Genomic DNA, 21,252 nt, shown 5'->3' with positions numbered 1-21,252 from the left:
GGGGGGCGGCGGAGCGGGGCCGGGGGCCGGAGCGGGCTCGGCCGGGGCCCGTCGGGGCGTGCCGTCGGGGCTGCGGGCCAGGCGGGCCGCCTGCTGCCGCTGCAGGCTCTCCATCACCGCCGCCAGCCGCAGCCCCCCCGGCGGCCCGGACCCCCGCGGTGGGGCGGCCGGCTGCGGGCACAGGGCACGGCCTCAGAGGACGAGGAGGAGGAGGAGGAGGGAAGGGAGGAAGCACCTCCACCCCCCGAGACCCGCCGCCCCCCCCCGCATCACGAGTGGACCTACGAGGAGCAGTTCAAGCAGGTAAGAAGCGCCCGACGCCGCGTCCCATTTCCAGCCCACCCCAACCTGGCGTCCTCTCTGCCCCCTACCCCCATCCCAGTCCTGCCCCGAGGAGACATCCCCCACACCCCCCTCATTCCCCCAGACATCATCTCCAACCCGTCCAAAACGGGACACCCCCCCAAATCCCCCTCCACTGCCCCCAAACTGCGTCCCAGGCAGCCAGTGCACCCCAGCACCCCCATCCTGCACCCCCATCCCGCCCCAAATGCTCTGCACCACCCCTGTCCCTTGTCTCACCCCAACAGGCATCCTAATGTGCTCTCCATCTCCCCCCACCCTAAACCCTGTCGCACCCTGTCCCCGTCTCCCCACCTGCCCCCCGTCCCCTCTGCCTGCCTCCACGTCCCCGTGCTCGCCTCCAGCGCCGCTGTGCAGAGCAGCTTGGGCAGCCCCAGCCCTTTCTGCCCCGTGGGGCTGGGAGGATGCCCTGGGGCACAACGGGGTGCTCGGCATCCAGGCACCTCCCCATGCCCACCCTGACCCATGGCAGGCTCTGTCCCCCGTGGTAAAGCGGGGTGTCCCCCATCCGTGGAGGCTTTGTGTGGTCCCCAGGAGAGATGGAGGGGGCAGAGGGGGGCAAGAGGAGCAGCAGCCCTGGGGACAGCCTCAGTTTCGAGACAGGATTTGGCTTTCCCCTCGTGTCTTGCTGCTGAGGGGACGTGACAAGGGTCCTGGTGCACGGTCACCCCAGGAGCTGAGCTCCCCCGTGTTTCTGTGAGGGCTGGGGCATGTTGTGGCTGCTGGATGTGTTCTCTGATTCTTCTTATTTGGGCTTCTTCTGGTAATTCTTCTTATACGGGCTGGGGGGAGCAGCACCTCGACCCCATCCCTTTGCTCCCAGCGGGCACAGGGGAGACCCTTGTGAGGGCGCAGAGATCTGGGGGGGTCACGGGGCCCTTGGGGCTCGTATATAGGCTGGAGAAAAGGCCTCTGTGTGGACACCTCCCTGCTGGGTTGTGCAAGCCCTGGTGTGCACGCCGTGGGTGCAGGGGTGTGAGCGTGGGTCACACAGCACCGCTGGGGTTTGCGCTCCCGGTGTGCTCGTTGGGGTTGTGGCGAGACAGAGGGGCAATGCTCGGAGCAGGGCGGGTGCAGTGAAGGGACGGAGCGGGCAGATGTGTGCTGCCCTGTGTGTCTGCTGCATGGCTTTTTAGGGTGGCACTGCTCAGGGGACAGCGGGACGTCCCTCACATCCACCCGATGCTGCGGGGTGCGCAGGGACAGGGACACTTACCACGGTGCTCACCCCAGCAGGAGGGGATGGGGACGGCCGCAGGGATCAGACTTTCTGCCTGGACATCCCATGGCACACAGCAGGTCCCCGGTCCCCTGAGACCTCAGCACCGCAGCCGTTTTGGGGATCCCGGCCACCTGCGGGGTGGGTGCGCTGCATAGGCCGAATATCTCGTGGGGAACTGTTACGTTACAGCCCGCTGCGCAGAAAAAGGCTGACTGTCCGGTTCCCGGGGTCAGGCAGGAGGTGGGACGCGGCTCCTCCCTCGCTCCCGGGGCCGGGGAGGCTTTGCAGAGGGAAGGCATCCCAGGCATTTCTTCTCCTTCGCCCCGCACCCTGCCCCTGGTCAGGGCAGGAGCGAAGCCGGCTGCTGCCGGGAGCAAATCGCGGTGTAAATGCGAGGGGACAGATCGAAGGGGACATCGGGGTGTGGGGATAAATCCTGCCGAGGCTCCTGGGGTGAAGCTGGCTGCTCGCTTGCTTCCTCCCCTTGTCCTGTGTGTGTGTCTCCCAGCTGGGGGCTTGTCCCAGCCAGCCAGGAGACAGTGGCACGTCCCTTACCTTCGGTGCCCCCAGGTGCACAGGGGACAAAGGGACCGATTGCTGCTGGATGGCTTATATGGGATGGGGCAGGGAGAATGGAAAGGAGTTTTTCGTGGTGCTTCCCCATGAGGGTGGCAGTTTGGGGCAGGCTGCGATGCCGGCTTGCCCCGGGGCTGCAGGGCGGCTGTCACTTCTGTCCCACCCCTGTCCACTTCTTGGCGGGGGGACATGTTCCTGGTACCTCCCCAGGCTGCGGGGCTGTGTCTGGCGCAGCCTGGAGAAGAGGTTCCCTGCTCCGGGCAGGGAGGAAGGGACAAACGAGGGGGTGGTGGAGGTTAAAAGTCAAACTGCATGGCTCCCAGGGGAAATACACGGGGATGTTCCCTGGGGCATGAATGTGGGGGGGCAGCAGGACCTTTGCTCTGATGCGGGAGGGCTGCTCTACTGCTGGGGGGTTGTGAGACCCCCCTCACCTTGCCACCCATCACGGGGTGCCCCCCAGGCTGTGTGTGTTTTGGGACACACGTTTGTCTTGGAGGTGGCCGGCAAGAGCCCAGTGTTGCTCGCCCTCCTGCTCTCCTCCTCGCTTTCTCCATCGGGTTTGTCCCCTCCAGCTGGGATGGATGCGGCTCATGGGGGATCCCGTGGGGAGGAAGGAGGTGGTCGCCCTGCCGTGTCCCTCCTCCCGGCGCACCTTCCACCCAGGTGCAGGAACACCAACCGCAGGGCTCCCAGGGCTAAATTAGAGGGTCTCTGGTTACACCGCAGCGGGACGGGCGCCGTGCTTGTTCCTGGCCGTGGCTGCCGGCAGATTTCTTGACCACAGACCTGCGGGCAGGGCTCAGCCGGGGTCGGGACCACCTGCAGCGAGGGGGCTGTGGGGGGAGCGGGGTTTGGCACCGAGGGTCAGCGCCGTAATCCCTGGCGAGCAGCAGCTCCGGCAGCCCAGCACGAGCAGCGGGGCTCCCGGGGTGCCTGTGGGGGTGCCCATGGGGGCGTTGTGGTTGTGGGGGGTTATGTGTGTGTGTGTGCAGGGACTGATGTGAGCGTATGGGTCCATATAAATGTCCCTGTGGGTGTGTGCTTGTGAGCCCGTGCGCTTGTGGACCCACACGAGCACCCACGAGTGCATGGACCCCTGCGAGACCCCATGTGTGTGCACGTGTTGGGACGTGTGTAGTGTCCCGGCACGCATAGGCACCCCTGTGCATGCACATACAGAGCCATATGGACCCATGGCTGTTTTGGGCAGGGTTTGGGGCTGACCCCCTCCACACCCCCTGCCCCAGCCCAAGGCGCCCAGGGGGTGCCAGCCCCAGCCCTGCTGCGGTCTGGGGGTGCCGGGAGCCTCAGCAGCCACCACAGCCCCAGCCCCCCGACCGCAGCTCCCTGGGGCTCTGCACTGGGGCTCCGAGGAGGAGGTGTAAAAACTAATCAAGGGTGTGAGGAGACAGGCGCTGCGTGCAGGAGGGGAGCGACAGCAGCCCGGGCTGGCGTGGGAGCTGGGGATGAGCACATGGAGAGATGGGGACAGCAGTGTCTGTGTGTCCCCCCGGCAGCACCAAGTGCGGGGAGAGGACGGGTGTTGGGGCTGGCAGGACCCTGTGCATCCCCTCTGGGGGTCCCCACCACACAGCTGACCCCAGCTCTGTCCCCAGTAATTGGATATGAGCGGCAGGTTTGGGGGTGTGCGCACCCTCACCGGATCCGGCCCCTGATAATCCACTAATTGGGTTAATGATGGAAGCAGAGCCCCTGTGCCAGCAGCGGGCTGGGCAGGGTGCAGTGGGGAGGGGGGGGTCCAGCCCTGGAGAGGGGGGATCTGGCCCCACTGGGACACCCACGGGGGTGTGCAGCTGCGTGGGGGGTGGGAGCAAGAGCAGGCAGGCATGGGGTGGGTGCACATGGGGGACTGTGTGCACCCCTTGTTCAGCCATGAATGAGCAACAAGGGAACAAGCGGGGGCAGTGCACTTGCCAGGACCCCCCCAGGATGGACAGATGGGGGGCTGGGACCTGAGGACGGTGACCACGGTGGGATCATGCAGCACATTTCCTCCGCATGCACAGCTCCATCCCTTGAAGCAACACATGCTGGCACCTCGTGCCTCAGTTTCCCCTCCTGCAAAATGGGTTGAGGAGGAGCCTGGGGACCCCACGAGTCCACCCTCGCCCCGGGGCTGCCGTCCCAAGGCCGGCGCCACGAGCAAACAGTCCCTCACCTTGCCCCGAGCCAGGTTAATGTTTGCAGCAGGCAGCTCCCCAGGCGGGGACCGGCGGCGGCAGGGAGGGGGTTATAATGGCCTGCCGGATCCGCCGCACTATCAGCGCTGATTAAACCTGCTGCTCTATAAAGCGCCGTTAAATATTAAGCACGGCGAATGGTTTTGGGGAGGGGGCGCTGGGAACGGGCTGGGGGGCTCTGGCATGGGGTATCCAGCTGTGCTGGTGGGGCAGGGCTGAAGATGGGGACACCTGGGGGAGCGGGGCCCCCATGGGGGCTGTGGGATCAGGGCAAAGCCCCCCTGCCAGCCAGCAGCATTTGCAAATGCAGCCGGAACCCAGGCAGAGCCGTCCCGTAACCATTAACTTATTAACGGCACAAGGTCAGGGGTGGTTGGTGCCCGGCAGGGAGCGAGCTACGGGATGGGGAAGACCCCGAGAGGAGGGCCCAGATCCCCCAAGCTCTTGTGCTCACTCCTGGGGTGCATTCAGGCCGGGTGGTGGCAAGGCTGTGGGTAAATGGAGGCACCGGTGGCTCCCCAGTCCCATCGGGACACAGGGGGCGCTTGGTGTGCGTGCACCAGGGACCCCCAGCTCGGAGGTGCGGTGATGCTCCAGAGGGGTGCGAGGTCCCCAAAGGAGCCCAAGGTCCCCAAAGGACCCCATCGGTGCTCGGCCACCCGCAGCGTGCCGGGGGCCGGGGGGGTGTGGGGAATTGCATCTCCTGGGCTCCCTGCGTGAGCAGCAGCCGGATGGAAAAATTAGCAGGGCGGCTAATCGATGTGGTGCATATTAAGCGGCTCGGGGTTGGGGGGGACGCGAGGCAGGGGGGAGCCAAGCAGTGTTCGGGATCGATGCAGCCCGTATTAAGTGGATTAAATCCTGGTTGCTGATCTGAGCCCTGGCTGCCGGCGGGGGGTGGCAGCTGAGCGGGGGGCTGTGGGGGTCCCTGCTGTGATTGCTTCCCTTGGAAGTGCTGTGGGGGGCTGCTCGGGGCAGCCTGGAGGGGCTTTGCACCCCTTCTCTGTGGGATCAGCTGGGCCATGGAGGGCTGGAGACCCCGGCTTCATCCCTAAAAGCCTCCCAGAGTCGGGAGAGGCACCTCCGGGGTTAGCAAGTGTGCTAACGATGTTATTTAATTGTGGCGAGGCGGCGGGGGAGGCACGAGGTCTTTTCACATCCCTTTAATAAACCGTGTTCGACCCGCTGCCCTTTAACCTGCCCGGCCAGCCCCGTTATCCCCATCCCTTAAGGAATCAAGACGTCGCCATGGCGATGGGATGCCGGCAGCGAGCGGGGTGCCCGGGCATGGCCAGAGCTGCACCCGCCGTGGGTCGGGGGCGAGGACACCCTGAGTGGCTGCACCAGGCTGGCACTGGGGATGCCGTGGATTTTTTTTGGGGGGGCAAGCCCCACAGACGGGGTCCCCGAGGTTGGTGGAGCGGAGCAGAGCTGCGTACCGGCGGGGTATCGATCCCCGGGCTTGACAGTTTAATACTTGTGTTTATAGAGGAATATAGTTACATCGATGGCGTTAAATGAGTTACTAATTATATCAATACAAACACGATTAAAAGGGTCCTTGCTCATAGGTCACCGCAAGCAGGAGCCGCTGCTCGTGTTGCACAACTGCCCCCTGCTCGAGGTGCGCGGCGAGGGCGTGCTGGGGGTGACCCTGTCTGGGACGGGGTGGCCCTCTAGGGGTCTGTGTCCCCCTCCGGGGTCTGTGTCCCCACCTGGAGTGTGCGCCCATGCAGGGCTCTGCGTGCTCGTTTGGGGTTATGCATGCTAATAGGGAGCAGGTGTGCCCATGAAAGGTTGTGTGTGCTTGTTTGGGGCTGTGTGTGCCCATTTGGGGCTGTGTGTGCCCATCTGGGGCTGTGTGCGCCCATTTGGGGCCGTGTACGCCCGTTTGGGGCTGTGCATGCTTGTATGAGGCCGTCTGTACAAGGTTGTATGTGCCCATGTGGGGAGCTGTGTTTGTAAGGTTGTTGTGAATGGGTACGGGGCTGTGCACACTCGTGCAGGTTGTGCGTGCACTGACGCAGAGTTGTGCACGCTTGTGTGTGCCTTTGGAGCCTGAGCGTGCTCCTGCAGGGACGTACAGGGTGCATTGCCTCGGGTGGTTGTGTGCGCTCACGTTGGGTGGTGTGCACCCTTGCGTGGGGTCGCGCAAGCCCACAAAGGATTTTGCTTGCTCGTGCAGGATTGTGTGTGCCTGTGTGGGGTTGTGCACACCTGTGTGGGGTTGCGCGTCCCTGTCTGGGGTTGTGTGCGGCTGTATGGGATTGTGTGTGACCCTGTGGGGTTGTGCTCTGCCACTCTGATGGCAGGTCCCCAGAGGAGGCAGGGTGGGGACCACAGTGCCTGCCCTGCAAGAGGAGGAGGGTGAGTGGCAGGTGATAGAGACGGCACCTTCCTCCGGGCTGGGGATTGCTTGGGGGATCCTTCTTGCTTGCAGGCTGTGGCATGCCACCCCCCATGCCACCCCTCTGCACCTTTAATGCCTGGATCCTATACCCTGCTTTGGCTGGGACTCAGCCCACTCCCCAGCAGCAGAAATCCCTCAAACCCACCTCCTCTCTGGCCTGAGCATCCCCCAACCTCACAGGACACCCGGTGCATCCCCAGCGTGCCCGAGGGCTGTGCCAGCACATTGCCTGTTCCTCACTCATCTCTCGTCTCCTCTTAAAAGCCGACCTTTGCTCCCTGCTTGATGTAATGTGTTTTTGCATCTCGCTGCCCTGCAGATAAAAGGTTAGAGGTTAATATACGGTGGAGAAGAGGTCCCGGCGCTTGGAGGTCACACCTGTTTGGGGCTGCGGGCGCATGTTGGTGGGGAGCGCGCCTGGGCTTTGTGGGAGCAGAAATACACATGGACATCTGGGGGTCTTGCTGGACACCCCCTCTGGGAGACCCCTGGGAAGGTTTTGGCTCGATTTCCCACACCAGGAGGGAATGTAGGGGCTGGGCTGGTGGCCAGGCAGGGAAATGTGGGCTCCCAGGGCGCTGCTCCCAGCATAAGCCCACTGCTGGCAGCTCGAGCAGGAGACGGGGAGGAGGGTGACAGGGACATGGAGCTCCTGTGTGCAGGGGGTGTGCAGGTGGCACCCACAGGGGGAGGAAGGGACAGCAGCGGAGCACCACGGAGCACCCACAAATGGTGCTGAGGGCCGTGCAGAAGTGTCTGCCTGGTGATGGGAACAGAGAGCAGAGTCACGTCCCACGTCCTCACATCCTGACATCCCCTTCATCTCACATCCACATCTCCGTGTCCACATGTCCTCATGTCCCTGTGTCCCCATGTCCCTTGTGTCCCCATGTCCCTGTGTCCTCACATCCCCACATCCTCACATCCCCATCTCCGTGTCCCCATGTCCCCACGTCCCCGTGTCCCTGCACCCCCACATCCTCACATCTCCCTTTATCTGCCCGTGAATTATGTGCTGTGCAGAAGGGGGGGGGGGCTCCCTGTCTATTGGTTTTTAACGGCCTTTCCCAGCACAATTGTTTTTTAAACGACTCTATTTTGTGCCTGACTTTGTTTTCCAGCTTGCATTTCTTTGTATATGTTTTGGAAATCCATTCTGGACTGCTGAGTTTTGTTTCTTTTCAATGGCTTTAAATTCTTGCCGGGCTCGCTGGGAGGAATCGGTGTCTATAGCGCCTTCGATTGGTGCTAATTTTTCCTTCATGTGCTCTGACTTTTACTGCTGGGCCATCGATCTGGCGGTCTCCAATTTGTCATGGTCACCGAGGCGCTGTGCTGGAATCAGGCGAGCCCCGGCTGCCGCACGGCACGGCCGCATCCTGCCCTGCCACGGGGCTCTGCGCTGCCGTGCGTCCGGGGCAGGGAAACTGAGGCACGGAGGCAGCCAGGGTGCGGGGCAGGTGGGGAGCCCACGGCAGACCCAAGTCCGGGGATGTGTCAGGGAATCCCGTGGGGAAAGCTGGGGGGCAAAAGGGGTGATGCCTGGTGCTGGTGCCAGCAGGGTCCCCGTCCCCAGCACTGTCCCCTGCCATCCTCCTGCTTGGTGCATGCCTTCAGGGCTGACCCCTCTCTCTCCTGCCCCAGCTCTACGAACTGGACGAGGACCCGAAACGCAAGGAGTTCCTGGACGACCTCTTCAGCTTCATGCAGAAGAGAGGTAAAGGTGGGTGGCTCGGGTGGGTGCCCCCCATGCTGCCGGTCTGGGGCTCGTCTGTGCGAGCTGCACCCCACGAGGCTGGCCGAGCGCAGACGGGGCCATGCTGGCCACTGGCACGCACGCGGGGCTCAGCTCTGTCTCTGCGCCCCGCATCTCCTGGTGTGCACTGTTAGACCCAAACACCGCATCCCGCAAATCCACGCTTATACACACCCCTAGTATGCTGCCAGCTGGAGGGGCTGGGACCCCCAGTTTGGGCCGGTGGTGATGCCCCTTGCTGATGCCCACCGGAGAGACGCAGTACGGTTGCAGCAGAGCCCGTTGTCGAAGTCCGTTAGCAAAACCCGTTAATTATGCCCATTAGCCGTGCCCAGCAGTGTCACCCAGCGGGGATGCCCACTTGCGGGGCCTTATAGCGATGCCTGGTGGCGATGCCAATTAACAACGCCCGTTAGCAATCCCCGTTAGTGATGCCCATTTGTGGGTGCTCAGAGCCATACCCGAGCGCTGCCAGGGGGCTGCAGGAGCAGCGCGGGGGCCCAGGGGTTAAGAGCCCTCCAGCCCACCCGGCCCCATCGGAAATCTTTGCTATCGGCACGGGGACGAGCCAGCTCCCGGGGACTCGATAAATGCTTTAACCTTCGCCCTCCCCATCCGGGCCGGCGACAATTAAAGGTTGCCGAGCGCGGGCGCGCGGCCGGCTGTATTAATTAGAGCCTTTTGCCGGTGTGTGGATTAATGAACACGCCGCTCAATAGCCAGTAAACCCCAGGCAGAGGTTAATGCCGAGCTAATTAACGGGGGAAGGCTTGGGGAGGGGGGCTGGAGCTGGCTGTGTGTGGGGCGAGAGCGGGTGGGAAGGGGTGGCCGGCCCCAAGCCTGCCTTTGGGAGTGTTGGTGAGGGTGGGTGCCAAGCCGTGGGGCAGCGGCACCCGGCTCTCGGGGGGCTGGGACCCCTCAACCTCGTGCCATGCGGGGGATGCCACGGCCGTGGGGCTCCCACCAGAGAGTGGCTGGAGGTGGATGGGGTCTGGGTGCTGCCCCGTGGGCTGTGGGTGCCTCCCAGCTGTGGGGCAGGTTGGGGGGAGCTGGGGGAGCACCAGCACTGCCCAACCCTCGTCCCCCCCCCCTCAGCATCCATCGGGGCCGCAAGATTCATGGTCTGCTCGGCGGCTTCATTATCTCTCTCTCCAGAGCTAATTAACTCCCTCACCATTGGGGCCGGGGCTAATTAAGCGAGCTGCATGGTGGTGCGGGGAGGAGGGAGAGAGCCTGGCGCTCCCCAGTCCCGCTCCTGTCCCCTCTCCAGGCTGAGTGACATCTCGGGGTGACCCTGGGGGGTACAGCGGATGGTGCTGGGTGCTCCAGCTCCAGAGACAGGCAAGGGGGCACCCGCAGAGCTGGGTGCTGCCAAGAGCCGGTGAGGGTGCCTCTGGGGCACCCAAGGGTGCACGGGCAGGGGGCTGCATCCCCAGGGTGGCAGCGCGTGGGGGATGGACAGCGAGCCCTAGGAAGGCGCTGCGCATCCCCCCGCATTTGCACCCTCCCCATCCCCACACCGAGCCAAGGGCCCTGCCGATAACGTGGCATCATTAATCAATCTGGGAGCTAATTGCAGCAGCACAATGGCCCCGCCACCTCCCCGGGCTTTTGTGCTGTGCACCCCAGCCACTGCCGGGGCCATCACTCTGCAGGACGCAGACAGGTCCCTTTGTCAGCGGGACGGGCACCGGCCACCCGCTCCGTGCGGCCCTGAGATTAATTGCGAGCTGCTTTCATTAGCCACTGCGGCCAGGGAGGGGGAGAGAAGAAGTCCAGAGGGCATCGATCTGGCCCCGGGACCCACAAACTCGTTTGTAGCTTCGGGGGTGATGCGGAGAACCTGAATTGGGGTGATGAGGCCGGTACCGGGCAGGGCTGGTGAGGGACCGCCAGCAGATACCGAGTCGGTATCTCTGCTTTATTCCCAGGAGGAAAAACTCCTCTCCCCCTTTCCGATCTAGCAAACAACACAGACACACACACACACACACCCCAAAAAAAAAAAAAAAAAAAAAAAAAAGTTAAATGAACTCAGTAAAGGAATAAAAAGAGCTCATTTTTCAGGCTTATGCGAAGAAGCCAAGCCAATATCGGGGCCATAAATTAGGGATGCTGGAGGATGGCGGTGACTGACGGCTTCGTTTGAGGGGCGAAGCGCGGCCGTGACAGCCTCCCCTGGCAAAATGGATGGCTTTCCGATACCACCCGCACCCCGGCAGGGAATAAATATGGGGTGGGATGGGACAGGAGGGGACGGGACGGGATGCTCATCCCTCCTCTGCCCTGCTGCAGCCCCCGGTGGCTGCCGCGCTGCCTGCCCAAAACACTCCCCCCAGGCACCGCGGGGCTATTTGGGGTGCTGGGGAAGTGGGGAGGGGGTTATAGCCAGACCTGGTGGCTCTGGGGCCGTGCTGACCCACACAGGGCTTGCAGAGCCCTGCTGAGTGTCCCTATGGGGTGTGGGGACCCTGGGTCCCTCTGCCCCAGGGGCTTGGTGTACAGGGCGATGCTGGGGAGGTTGAGGGCCCGTACCCCACCTGCTAGGATGCTCTGAGAGATTTATAGGGAGCTCCAAGTGTTATAGGGGCTGTGGGCATCAGTAAGGGGCTCTGGAGGAGCTGCTGTGCCCCCACAGCCCAGCTGAGAGCCCTGACAGCTTCTGGGGGCAGCCAGTGCCTGCGGTGGCCATGGGGACAATGTGGGAGCCATGTCCCCAGAGGGTGAGGGTCCCCGTGGGCTCACCCCTCACCTTGCTCTCTCCCGACTCGCTCGGCCCAAAGGGACACCCGTGAACCGCATCCCCATCATGGCCAAGCAAGTGCTGGACCTCTACACGCTGTACCGGCTGGTGACAGACAAGGGCGGCCTGGTGGAAGTCATCAACAAGAAGATCTGGCGGGAGATCACCAAGGGCCTCAACCTACCTACCTCCATCACCAGCGCTGCCTTCACCCTCCGCACGCAGTGAGCACCCGGAGTGTCCCCAGTGGGGACAGAGGGCTCCCCCTGTGCCCGGGTACCATCCCCAGCCCGGTCCCCGCTCGTTTTGGGACTGGCTGGGAGGTGCTTGGTGCTGGCTCTGATCCCGGCTCCCTTCCCCACGCAGATACATGAAGTACCTGTACCCCTACGAATGCGAGAAGCGGGCGCTCAGCTCGCCCGGGGAGCTGCAGGCCGCCATCGACAGCAACCGGCGGGAGGGACGGAGGCAGACTTTCGGCGCTGCGCTCTTCAACTACTCGCCCGCCGGCACCCCGACCCTGCTGGGCTCCCCCAAAATGCCCCTGCCGGCCCTCAGCATCTCCACGCACAGCTGCGGCCAGATGGGCCAAGTGCACGGCGTGAAGAAAGGTGGGTGAGGACCACGGCCTTGGGCATCTCCACCAGGGATGCTCCTTCTTAGGTGGGAAAAAGGAACGATTTTTGTTCATTTGGTCCCCTCTGGGGTGAGAGGGCACAGCTCAGGAGCTGGGCCCAAGCCCTGACGTGGAGGTGGCAGCCCATTCTCCGTGCCCACCCTGCCCCGAGGCACGGGGATGATGAGATGGGGCGGCGAGGCTGGGGTCTCGCTGAGCTCTCCCTGTCGTTGCAGAGGACGGCGCGGTGCCGGCGGTGCCGGGGCGCATCGCCATCCCGGTGGGGCTGGCCGGACACCACCTCGCGGCGGCCCAGGCGGCAGCAGCGGCGGCCTCGCAGGCGGCGGTGCTGGAGCAGCTGCGGGAGAAGCTGGAGACGGGGGAGCCCCCGGCGAAGAAGGTGGCCCTGACGGCGGAGGAGCAGCAGCGGCTGATGCAGCAGGCTCTGCAGCACAACCTCCTGGCCGTGGCCTCCCAGTTCCCCATGAACATCAAGGTCTCCAACCGAGGTAGGGCCCTACGGCCCCCAGCCCGGCCACCCTGGCAGCCTTGTGGGGGAGCACGGCTGCCCAGGGAGGACGGGGCCCCTCTCCTCCCTCCGGCAGGTCGCTTCTGTTTCTTTTGATGCTCATATTGGTATTTCCTTCCCCCAGATGACAGACAGGAGACCGCATTGAACCTGTCCACCAACGGCATTAGCAGTATCAACATGTCAATAGAAATAAATGGAGTTGTCTACACAGGTAAATAGAAGGGCCGCTTGCCCCGTGTAATTGCGGCCGGGAAATCCAATAACTTATAGCCACTGCCTGGCCAGCAAGTCCTTCCTTCAATCTGATGTCTTTACTATAAAATCCATCGTAATGAAGTGGCAGGGCCTGGGGAGAGGGGGCAGGCGAAGGAGGGGGGGCGGCGAGGCCGGCAGCTGTCCCCCAGGAGGGGCTGGCAGGGAAGGGCCGAAGCGGGGGACAGGCAGATGGCAGACGGACAGACCTGGGCTGAGAGGTGCTAAAAGCCCTGGGGTCGTCCCCACCGCACGGAGCCTGGGCTCAGCAGACGGGGATTTGGGGTTTGGGGCCCCCTCGCCAGCAGGGTGCAGAGAGGACGGTGTCAGGGTACTTTGGTGGAGCAGAGGCTGCCTCAGGGACCGGCAAGAGGAGCCAGGAGGGGCTGTGGGTGCCCAAGGGAGGATGATCCCAAAGCTGCCCCGTACCCCACTATGAGGCACAGGGACCCCTGACCCCCGCCGTGATGCAGCCCCCTTTGCTGGCCAAGCAGGTCACCCTGTGTCCCCCAGCTGCCCGCCTGCCCCGCTGAGACACCCCCAGTTAAAGCAGGCGGCTTTTCCTCCAGCACGTAAATATTTAACGAGCCAGAAAGGTCAGGGCTCAGCAGCACACGAGGCTACCAGCCACAGGGTCCCAGGCCACCTTGGGGAGCTGCGTAAGGTGACAAGGGGACAGGTGGCAGCACGGGGCCAGGGGAGACACCGAGGGCAATGGGGGTTGAAGCCCCCAGGGGTGATGGTCCCTAACCCCTTTTCTCTCGCTCCCCAGGTGTCCTGTTTGCCCGCCGGCCCGCAGCCCCACCGGCACCCACTGGAGGGAACACCCAGAGCCGGCTGAACCCCGCAGCCACCCCGAACCCGCTGCCACCAGCCCCCTCGCACAGCCACACTCCTGCCAGCACCGCGCCGTAGGGGCGATGCTCCCCAAAGCACACGGGGTCCCTGGAGAGGGCGTGGGGTCTGCGCTCCCGGCCGTGGGGCAGGGATGTGCCCAGTGGGGTCTGGGGATGGAGGGTGGCTCTTGGTGCCGAGCGGAGCCATGGCCATGCAAAGCCAAGCACCCACAGGGCCCTTTTGTCCTTCACCCCCCAGGTGTGGGGCCCCTTGCCCGCATGCACCCCCAAAACATGCCTTCTGTGACCTCCCCCCCCCCCAAAAAAAAAAAAGCTCCTGCTGGCCTGGGCACCCCTGCACTCTGCGGCCCCTCTGGGCACCTCGATGCACTCGCTACATCCCCCCGATGCACACACTGCAGCCCCTGTACTCACCTCGAAGCACACGCTGTCCCCCCCACATTGGCACACGTGGCATCCCCCATACCCCCCCACACCTCATTGCACGCTGTGCTCCCTATACACGCTGGCAATGCAAGCACTGCATCCCCCCGCACTGCACCCCCCCCCCCGTACATCACACTCTGCGCCCCCTACACCCACCCTACACCCCCTGCACACTCGGTGCAGTCACTGCAGACCCCTTCTTTGTCTCCCCCCACGCCGCCCCTGTCCTGTGCCACCTCAGGATCACCCCTCGAGTGTGTGTGGGATCACACTGGAGGGCAAATACTGGGGAAACTGGTGGGACTGGGGGGGGGTGGGGTGGGCTGTTGGGGTAGGGGATAGATTATGCACTGGGAGGGTTTTGCTGGAGGGTAGGGTGGGGAGGCCCAGCAGTGCCCCCAAACTAAGACCACCCCAAGAGAGTTAGAGGGTGGGGGGCAGTGGGATGGGGGGTGGGGGGGGGCTCCAAACTACCTCGTCGGGGCGGGGGGGGGGTTGCCTCCTCCACCTGCCCGCACCCCTGGGTGCCAAAGCAGGCGAGCACGGGGCAACGCTCGCCTCTACCTCAGCGGGGGTCCGGGGCTCAGTGCCCCCACCCCGCGGCAGCGCGGCTCTGTGTAACTATTAAAGGAACTGAACTGCTGGACCGAGCCGGGGACGAGGGTGACACGGTGCCATGGGTGCCTGCGGTCGGGCTGGGGACAGCTCGGGGATGCAGGGTGCCCGTGACACCCCAGGGTGGCTGCTGTGTTGCTCCTGGGGCTTGAATCGGTGCCCCCCTGCTGGAACCCCCCCACACGGGCTGGAGCAGGATGGGCCCAACAAGTGGGGGACCCCCACAGGTAGGGGATGTGGCTGTGGGGGTGCCAGCAGTGCCTACGGTGGGCACCGAGCTGTGACAGACCCCCCTTCTGACAGCAATCCTCAGCACAAGCCCCCAGCACCCATGGGGACGGATCCCAGCACGGCCACCGGCCCACAGGCAGCGGGCTGGGGTGCGGATGCTGGGGTTGTACGGGTGTGACACGGCTCAGCCCCAGCACAGAGCTCCTGCAGCCCGCCGAGGGGATGAGAGTGGGATCGATGCAGCCTTAATTGGGGTCTCATGTCCCCTGTCACTGCCAGGTAGCACTGGCCACGGTACATCGAGCGCCAGGGCCCCAGGGGGCTGGGAGGGCGCAGTTGGGCCCACGTCCCCCCTCGTTACGCAGCTCGGGGGGTGATGTGTGATGCCACGCTCCCCGGGGGGCTCGGGGACACAGCTGCTGTCACCTGAGTAACCAGCCCTGATCGATGCCCGCTCCCCGCATCCCGCAGGGACTGTAATTGAGCGGGAGGGAGGAGATGGAGGGGTGCGGGGAGGAGATGGGCTGGCAGGAGTGGGCTGGAGGCAGGTGGCTGTGGCATTGCTGTGCCACCACGGAGATGGGGACGGGGATGGAAGGCTCCTCTGAGCCCCCAGGAGTGGGGGCAGACTCACTGCACACCATGCCGGGCTGCAGGCAGCCAGTGCTCTGGCTTCAGGCTCGTCCTGTGACCCCATAACCCCATAACCCCGGTGCCCAAGCCCCAGGACCGCCTGAATTCTTCCCCATTTTGGGGTGGGTTATCGGTGACCCTTTAGCCTGGGGATTTGGGCATTCCCGAGCATCACCTGCCCTGCTGCACAGCCTGCAGGAGAGACAGTCCCCTCTAAACACAGCCCAGTACTGCAGGCACAGCCCCCAGCCCCTGCTGCAGCCCCCAGACACTGCTGCTAACGAGGCTGCTTCTAATTGTCGCCTTTGTGGAACAAAGCGCAGCTCTCCCCTCTGAAGATGCCTCTCCCACAGCCCAGCTATCGATCCCTGGGAAGAAAGGCAGAGCGCACGGGGCCTCAGCCTGCTCCTCTGCACGGCTCCTCCAAGGAGACTTTGGGGTCGCAGGGGTGCTGGGGCCATCCCACAGCTCGCTCCTACAGCCTGGGGGCCCCTTACATGCTCCCTGTAGGAGCACATGTAGAAGGACCAAGGTGTTTCAGGGCACAGCGGGTTTTGCTCTCAGCAAGGGGCACGGGAAGGTCCCCAAAGCCATTCAGCTGATGAGGCACTCGCAGTTAGCAGACGGGTTTGACCTAGGAGCCTGGGATTCACCGAAGCCAGCCGTGGGCTCCCAGCACGACGCACAGCAGGGCACACCTCAGGGTGCTGCGGAGGCCCCCAGGCTTCTCCCCCTCATCCCAGAAGGTGCCCGGCTGCGGGGGCCGCCATGAGCTCATCCCGTCCCTTGGAGGGATCCCAATAATTGTGCGCACCGGCTGTGCTGCCGCTTCCATTGGCCCTTTGGCGACCGCCACGGCGCGGGTCGATAGCGGGAAGGTGAGGGCGGTGGGGGGCCGGGGGCAGCCCTGCGGCAGCCCCCCGCCGTTCAAAGCCCCATCTTCATGCCTCCGAGCGCCTCTCGCCCGCAGCAGCGAGGCAGCGATCGACCTCCCTTGAAGGCAGAGCCTCCCTCTGCAGTGCAAATCAGCATCGAGCGGCCCCGGCCGCCCGCAGGGGGGCTCCGAGCCCCCAAAACCCTAACCCCCCCCCCCCCCCCCGGGCCCGCCTCCATTAAGGCCTGCCCGTTGCCATGGCAACGGCATCCCCCTAGCAACGCGCCGCCATGGCAACCAGGCCGGAAGCGGACGTGCCTGAAAGCGGAAGAGAAGGCCGGGCCGCTTCCGGGCGGGTCAAGAAGATGGCGGCGGGGACGGTGGCGCTGGAGCGGCTGCGGTGGCGGCTGGACGAGCTGGAGCAGCGCCTCGGCGGCGGGGCCTGCGAGCCTCGGAAGGTGCTGGGCCACGCTCTCTCACCCCCTTCTTTGTTTTTATTCCCCCTCTCCCCCCGAGCCTCCCTGCCCGCCGCTGGCGGCTTGTAACGGGCCCGCGTCCTCCCTGTGCGCCCCCGCAGGTGGCGGACGAGCTGGTGAAGGTGCAGGTGGCGCTGAGCAATATCGCCGGCAAGAGGGAGCGGATCAAGATCCTGTTTAAGAAAAGTGAGTGCACTGTGAGGGGTCCGAGACAGCTTGCGGGGCGCGCCTTGAGACAGAATTCCTCTCCTCGGAACTCCAAAATCCCCTCCCCGGATCCCCAAAATCCACGTCTCGGTGCTCCCCGGATCCCAAAAGTCCCCACCTCAGTGCCTCTGGGTTGTCGCTTGGCCCGCAGGTAACCCAGAGGGGTGTTGTCCAGTTTGTGCCTCTTCCCCTGGGCTGCAGGGGTGAGGAGCAGGCCCCTTCAGTGTGCCGCTTGCCTTGAACAATGCCCAGCTGTGTGCTCTGCCTGAAATACAGCTTCTGAAGGGGCTTCTTGCATGCTTAGGCTAACCATGCCTTTATTTTTGTCCCCGATGTGTATGCTGGGAGTGGTGAGGAGCATGTACCTCCACCTGTGGCCACATCTGCGGAGCCTTCTCTGAACCATGGAGCATCAGCTGCGGGCACTAGAGCCGTGCTTTGCCTCGTAAAGCCTACTCAGGGCTGAGTTTCATGGCTTCATAGTGCAGAAGCAGCATTGGGAGTGTTGGTGTGGTCCAAGGTTGCGGTGGCTGTTGGGTGTGAACATGTAACCTGTGTACTTGTAAATGACTTTAGGGATCAGGACGGAGGGCAGTTCTCTGGATTTATTTCAAGGTTATGAAGAGGCAGATTTCATTCACCTCTAGTATCATTAGCCAGACAAAAAGCTAACTATTGGAGGTGTCTGTAACAAAGCAGTTATTTTGTTTGACTCGTTCCTAAGTTCATGGTTGTAGTCTTCTAAAGTCACAGGTTTTCAAGTGTTGCAGAAATCCCTGAATCTGATAACATCTCTCCTACTTGCCTCAAAACCTATTTTTTCTTGTAGTTGAAGATGTAATAAAATACCTTGACCCTCAGTACATTGACAGGATGGCTGTTCCAGACACCATGAAGCAGCAATTCATCTTGGCAGGTATGGCAGCACATGAGAAGGAACAAGTTTTTAGCACTGCAAAAGTTGTGTTTTAATAAGGTGGATTGGGATGGACTTACTTTTTTGCGTAGTTATAAAGATTTAGAAGGATATCCTCTTTAGAGCTACCCGAAATATGACTTCTACAAGGATATCCGTCACCCCTAGTGCTCCCTTGTGCATGTCTGTGCTGCAGTTTTATCAGTTCTGATCTTAGTATTGATCAGTTTAACTGTAAATTAATGATAGGTTGAAAAGAAACTGGGGTTTGAACAGTTCTCCTTACCTTACTTCTAATATTCTGAGGAAACAGAATGAACAGAGTTTTTGGATGTACGTTAAACAGCTAGTGTTGTCCTCTTTTGCCCCCCAAAGAACTTGGTTCAGCCTTGTTTTGGCATAGTCTAGGAATTAAACTTGGTGAAGATTCTCCTGACTTAAATTACTGTGGATGGGAGTCCATAGGTGAGCATCGCAAAAGGCTAAATAAAATTATAAAAAGCCCTTTTCTGTACCGCTGGAACAGGGGAGCTGGAATACAAGTGTGAGTCCCAGCTGATGATCATTCAGAGTGGGACAAGCCCCTCTGTGAGGTGGGGGCTAAGACACTGCTTTGGCTTTTCCTGATGTTCCTTCTTGTCTCTCCCTGATCAGAGGAGCAGGTCATTCCTTCCCGAGCAGCCCTCTTGGAGCAGGTGAAGAACCTCCAGCCCGTCTTAGACAGTGCTTCTATCCAAGGTACGCCTGTTCCTCCGCAAGTTTGAGCTGCACGTGCCACCCCCAGGCTCTTGCCTGTGCTGTTTGCTTTTTCTTGGGTGTCCCACCTGAGGCGAGGACAGCTATGCACACAACTCAGTGTGAGTAAAGTAGGTACAAACGCACGGTACGTTGGCTCCTCCCTCACCGAGCTCTTAGGTTCCACATCCGATCTCTGCTGGGAAGCACACGGTGGGGAATGTGGCTCCTGCACCAAGGGTCAGGGAGGTGGAGTGTGTTAGGAAGCAGGTTAGAGACAGCAGCCCTAATTCACCCAGAAGGTTATTAGCAAATTTAATGATGCTCAATGTACAGAGTGGCTAGAGTTTTTTGTTTGTTTTTTTATCGTATAAAAGGTGCTTGTGGTACATGGTGCTTGGATTCATTGAGTGGAGTTTGGCTGTGACTTGCCTTTGGAGAAGAAATGGTCCTTGTCTTGGTAACTTACCCCACTGTGATGGAAAACAAACAAAATGGATTTCTGTTCTGTGCTTTCAGCGGTTCCTGACCACGCAGCGAAACTGCAGCGACTCTCCCAAATCCAGATGCAGCAGCAGGTAGTATGAATGCTTGTGGCAGTCCTGACTAGCAGGAAGAGGGAACCATTTGTTGGTAACTGCACTGTATCTGCAATTGTTTGAATTGCTTGTTCAGACCACTTATTTTCATTTGTCAAGGGTATGCTGCAGTTTTAAAGAGGTTTAAGCACATTGCAGGGGGAGAACTAGCCAGGATTTCTGGTAACTGAGTCTGAGTTGGAAAAAAAAAAATATTTGCGTACAATAAGCCTACTCAAAACAAAGGTTTGAATGCAGTAAGTTGCAGTGGTTTTAACCAGCTGCTATTCCCTCTTTTAGTGGGACACTAAAGTGTTGCACTTTTTCAGTCTCTCAGTCTCTGGAGGGGTTTTGATACTGCCACGTTGTCTCTTTGCCCTTTTCTTCCCCGTTTGAGCACTCCATGAGGTGGCAATGAGTAGCCTGGGCATTGCCTAATGCCTCCTTTCGGTGTTTCCCTGTGGGTTTTCATTCTGAGGCAAGCTGAGGATGCTGAGAAAAAGCAGACAGACGGCAAGCACAGGTGCCTTGGCACTTCCTGAATATGGGTGTTCCTTTGTAACCTTTCTCTTGTCTGCTGAAATGCTGCAGTGAGTGGCCAGGGCCTGAGCTTTAGTCCCAGTATTGGCTCTGTACTGCCAGGGGCTGGAAGGACAGATGTCTTCTAGTTTATTTACTGCTTACTTGCTGAGGCTCTCCCTTCTGCAGGATCAGTGCAAGCAGTTTTCTGATGGTGTCAAGACACTCCTTGAAGACTACAACAAAACGGTATCCTTTTAGCTGGTGCTCTGGACCAGACAAAACTGAACTGTCTGCCTTTCTCCTGGCCCACCTTACCCTATCAGATGTTGGAAGCAGGCAATCCCCAGCCCCAGGTTTAATGGCCAGTGCCCTTCCTGGTGTGGTGGTGCTTGAGTACCTGTTACACTGTAGGAAGCCCTTTGAAATGCGGTGCTGTGTGGTGTTCAGAAGCTGTTCTGGACTCCCATTAACGTGTCATGCTGTGTGGTGGCTCCAGGCCTTGTCAGTTTGTTCCCGAGTAGGTTTTGTACATCCTGGTTTCCCATACCCTTTTTCTTTTTTTTTTTGTCTCCAAAGGAATCACAATTGTAATGGTGCTCTCAGGCTGCCAGGGGGTTCTTGGGCTGTGCTCTGTGATTTCCTTCCTGAAGTTTCCACATCTCTTTCCTTAAGATTATTGTCCAGACCCTGCTTCTGTCCAAGCAGTTCGTCCAGTGGAATGAAATACTGATGCAGCTGGAGGCAGCCAAGGAAGCGAAACCTGTGGCAGAGTGATGGCAGAGCTGGGAGTACGGAGAACTGCAGCGGGGGCCTTGGGATTCTGGTGGCCTTGGGTCACTCAGGAGATGCTGCAGCATGGCCTGCGCTCTCTTGTCTCAGTATCTATCTTTCCACTCTGTGAATGTGCTGCGAGTGACATCGCAGGCTCTTGGGGGCACCCTGGCTTTGCAGCTGCACTGTGATCACCCTGAATCAAAGCCACACTCCTGGTATTCTCTTAATATGCCACTGTTTGTCGATCTTGCGCTTCCTTATATCCTGGTTTGTAACATATTTAAAAATCCCTTCCTGCTGTTACTGTGGACCATAATAAAGGCCTGAAACACTGCCTGGCTTGTCTTCCCAGGGCGCAGCCATGGCATGGACTGGCTGCCCAGGATCAGGAGGGCAGATGTACGTACTGCCCGCATGGCCTGTACTTGATATTCCATGAGGAAATGTTACACCTGTGCATGACAGGGAAGCGCTCAGCTGGAAGGTGGGTAAGCCCTGCAGACTGAGGCCAAGTCCAACACATCAGGGTAGTTTTCCCTAAGCAGTGACCAGCACAGATGTTTCCGACATCTGCAGGAGATGGCGTCACACACAGCCCGACGTGGATTGCCACATGGGCTCTCCCTGCTGTTTCCTCCCAAGCTGCCTGTGCCCTGCCAGCAGTGGGGTGCTAGGTGATTGTGCCTCCTGGGCTTTGCCCTAGAAAGTTCACCCGGCCCTGTGCTGGCAGCAGC

General features: G+C 61.2%; 2 protein-coding genes across 3 annotated transcripts; both read left to right on the top strand.

Annotated features, from left to right (window-relative positions):
- Nucleotides 1-6: 6 nt before the first annotated feature.
- On the top strand, nt 7-14,339 carry LOC118158701 (AT-rich interactive domain-containing protein 3A-like). The gene is made up of 7 exons (XM_035313370.1): nt 7-303; nt 8,420-8,498; nt 11,315-11,498; nt 11,641-11,885; nt 12,127-12,399; nt 12,544-12,633; nt 13,447-14,339. The coding sequence occupies exons 2-7, from the start codon at nt 8,480-8,482 to the stop codon at nt 13,587-13,589; spliced, it is 954 nt and encodes a 317-aa protein (XP_035169261.1). The 5' UTR covers nt 7-303; nt 8,420-8,479; the 3' UTR covers nt 13,590-14,339.
- Nucleotides 14,340-16,585: 2,246 nt separating this feature from the next.
- On the top strand, nt 16,586-20,852 carry DCTN3 (dynactin subunit 3). 2 transcript variants are annotated; one of them, XM_035313368.1, is made up of 7 exons: nt 16,586-16,768; nt 16,888-16,972; nt 17,823-17,909; nt 18,564-18,647; nt 19,164-19,222; nt 19,931-19,990; nt 20,429-20,852. In XM_035313368.1, exons 1-7 carry the CDS (start codon nt 16,601-16,603, stop codon nt 20,516-20,518), a joined length of 633 nt encoding a protein of 210 aa, XP_035169259.1. In that variant the 5' UTR covers nt 16,586-16,600; the 3' UTR covers nt 20,519-20,852. The 2 variants fall into 2 exon arrangements, with proteins under 2 accessions (XP_035169259.1, XP_035169260.1); XM_035313369.1 differs by lacking the exon at nt 17,823-17,909.
- The last annotated feature ends 400 nt before the right edge of the window (nt 20,853-21,252 follow it).

This window comes from Oxyura jamaicensis, assembly GCF_011077185.1.
Source record: "Oxyura jamaicensis isolate SHBP4307 breed ruddy duck chromosome Z unlocalized genomic scaffold, BPBGC_Ojam_1.0 oxyZ_random_OJ71108, whole genome shotgun sequence".
NCBI lineage: Eukaryota > Metazoa > Chordata > Aves > Anseriformes > Anatidae > Oxyura > Oxyura jamaicensis.
This window is presented reverse-complemented; position numbering and strand designations above follow the sequence as displayed.

What these genes read in the sequence shown, in the direction of transcription:
- LOC118158701 (XM_035313370.1), top strand. An exon ending in AGTGCACGGCGTGAAGAAAG is followed by an intron (nt 11,886 to 12,126) that starts GTGGGTGAGGAC and finishes CTGTCGTTGCAG; the next exon opens with AGGACGGCGCGGTGCCGGCG. An exon ending in AAATGGAGTTGTCTACACAG is followed by an intron (nt 12,634 to 13,446) that starts GTAAATAGAAGG and finishes CTCGCTCCCCAG; the next exon opens with GTGTCCTGTTTGCCCGCCGG.
- DCTN3 (XM_035313368.1), top strand. Translation starts at nt 16,601, where the DNA reads ATGGCAACCAGGCCGGAAGCGGACGTGCCTGAAAGCGGAAGAGAAGGC. An exon ending in GGGCCTGCGAGCCTCGGAAG is followed by an intron (nt 16,769 to 16,887) that starts GTGCTGGGCCAC and finishes GCGCCCCCGCAG; the next exon opens with GTGGCGGACGAGCTGGTGAA. An exon ending in GCAGCAATTCATCTTGGCAG is followed by an intron (nt 17,910 to 18,563) that starts GTATGGCAGCAC and finishes CTCCCTGATCAG; the next exon opens with AGGAGCAGGTCATTCCTTCC.